Source organism: Fonticula alba (assembly GCF_000388065.1).
Source record: "Fonticula alba strain ATCC 38817 unplaced genomic scaffold supercont2.1, whole genome shotgun sequence".
Classification (NCBI taxonomy): domain Eukaryota; order Rotosphaerida; family Fonticulaceae; genus Fonticula; species Fonticula alba.
The window spans coordinates 1,178,649-1,180,776 of record NW_009242971.1 but is presented as its reverse complement, the minus strand read 5'-3'; the positions used below and the strand labels follow the sequence as shown (position 1 = coordinate 1,180,776).

Below are 2,128 nucleotides of genomic sequence, written 5' to 3'. Positions count from 1 at the left end.
GGGGGGGGGGGGGGGGGAGAGACAAAGGGGGAGACAGCGCGTCGACGCACAGACCCATGTCCCAGGGACAGGCGGAAGAGCGCTGCGCATGTATGTGCAGGCATCCGTGCCCATGCATGCGCGTGCACAAGGCGCGCACAGGGAGGCACAAAGACACAGCACCCATGATGTTTATGCGCAGAGGCAGGGAGACAACAAGGGAGAGGAGGCGGAGAAGGCCAGGGGCAAGGCGGGCGAGCAATGCATGAAGGGAAATGGCGCCGCCGGGTGATTCCCCATCCGCCAGCAGAGCCCTCTTCCTGGGAGGGAAGCAGGAGCAGGAAAGGGCGGCGGGGAGCGGGGAGCGGCTGCGCGTGGGGTCCCTCCCTTCAGTACGGGCTACGCGACCGGCGGCGGTAGGAGGGCGGGCTGCGGCTGCGGCTGCGGCTGCGACTGAAGCTCCGGCCACGAGAGAAGGACCGCCGACGATGGGCCGGGGGGTAGGCCTCGCCACGCGAGCGCGGAGGCGAGGGCGAGCGAGACCGCGACCAGCGGCGGCCATACGGCGACGGCGACCGGTAGCGGCCGTGGGCATACACCGGCGACCGCGACCGCGACCGCGACCGGAAGCCACCAGCCCCAGGGCCACCTGGACCGCGATTCCCATAGTAAGACGGCCGGAAGGCAGGGGGCGACCGGCTACGCGAGTAGCCACGGTAGCCGCCGCCCGGGCCACCACCCCAACGCGGGGGCGAACGCGACCGGCTGCGCGAGAAAGACCGACGACGCCGGCCGGAATAGTACCGACCAGGGCTGCGGCTGCGGCTGCGCCCGCGGAAGCCGCCGCCGCGACTGCCACGCCCGCCGCGACCGCCAGGACCGTGGCCGCCGTGGCCGCCGTGGCCACCGTGGCCGCCGTGGCCGCCATGGCCGCCGCCACCGCCGCCGCGCGCACCACGGCCGGGCCGATCGTCACGCCCGCGGTGCATGTGGCCGCCTTGGTGGGGGCCCTGGCTGCCGCGACGCGCATTGCCCGCATGCGACTCCATCGCCTCGCGGATGTACACCTGCGGGTTGGCCAGGTTGCGCTCGTCGACCACGGCGATGTCGATGAAATCGCCAATGGCAAAGCCCAGCTCCTTGAGTGTGCGGCTGGACTCGCGGATCTGTGCCGCGGTGGCGCGCTTGGCGCGGGTGCCCTCATCCAGCAAGGAGGCCGGCACAGACCCCATGGCATTGTAGGTGAGCTGGCCCTCGGGGGAGTGGAAGACCTGCGCAGTTGGCACATCCGGGGCGGGGGCGAGGGGGGAGGCAAGGGATAGGGAGGGAGGAGGGCGAGGCAGCACATGGACGCGGCAGAGAGGACTGAGTCAATGTGTGAAGGGGAGACAGGATGGGCGTGGACGGGGGAGGGGGGAGGGGGGGCAGGCCGGAGCGAGAAGAGGGCGGGAAGGAAGAGGAGGAGGCGGGAAGCGCATACCCGGGCGAAGAGCAGCACGGCGGTTGGCTCAATATCAATGCGCGAGCTCACAAGTTGGAAGAGCTCAGCAAGGCTCGCATCGAGCCTGGACAAGAGGGCAACAAGCAACATGGTCAGGGATGGGAGCTGAAAAGGGCGATGGGCGGGTGTCGGGAAGGTAAGACACGGACCAGGTGTAAATCTGGAGGCTGTCCCGGTGAGCGGACTTGGCCGCGTAGACGGAGGCACTGGAGAAGGGGGTGCGAAGGGAGGGGGGAGATGAGATGTGGTGAGTTGAAAGAACACACGAGAAAGGGCGGAGTAGGCTGGTGATAAGCCAATCATACGCACGGGTAGTGGCCGCCCTTCTTGATAAAGACATTCAGAAGGAACGGACAGACCTAGGGGGGGGGGGGAGGCGGGGCGTAGAAAGTGTTAGAGATGGTCGAGTAGGAGGGTACACAGTGAGCCTCAGGGCCTGGAGGGGGAAAAGAGACACAAGCAGCCGGGCGGAGTGGGAAGCGGGGAAGGGGGCAGGAGGAGCGGCCGGGAAGGCATGGCCCGGCAGGTGAGAAGAATGATGCCTACCTTATGACGGTCAAGAGGCTCAGTTGCCTCTGGCGCGGTGGCCGTCATGCTCAAAGGAAGAGGGAGGGGAAGGGCAGACGGGAAGGGGGGAGGGAATGGGGG

At 68.2% G+C, this 2,128-nt stretch overlaps 1 protein-coding gene across 1 annotated transcript; it reads right to left on the bottom strand.

Annotated features, from left to right (window-relative positions):
- Positions 1 to 368: 368 nt before the first annotated feature.
- On the bottom strand, positions 369 to 2,074 carry H696_00259 (hypothetical protein; the record flags this gene model as incomplete). The annotated part of the gene is made up of 5 exons (XM_009494105.1): positions 369 to 1,250; positions 1,460 to 1,544; positions 1,630 to 1,686; positions 1,790 to 1,839; positions 2,027 to 2,074. 5 exons carry the CDS (start codon positions 2,072 to 2,074, stop codon positions 369 to 371), a joined length of 1,122 nt encoding a protein of 373 aa, XP_009492380.1.
- Between the last annotated feature and the right edge of the window lie 54 nt (positions 2,075 to 2,128).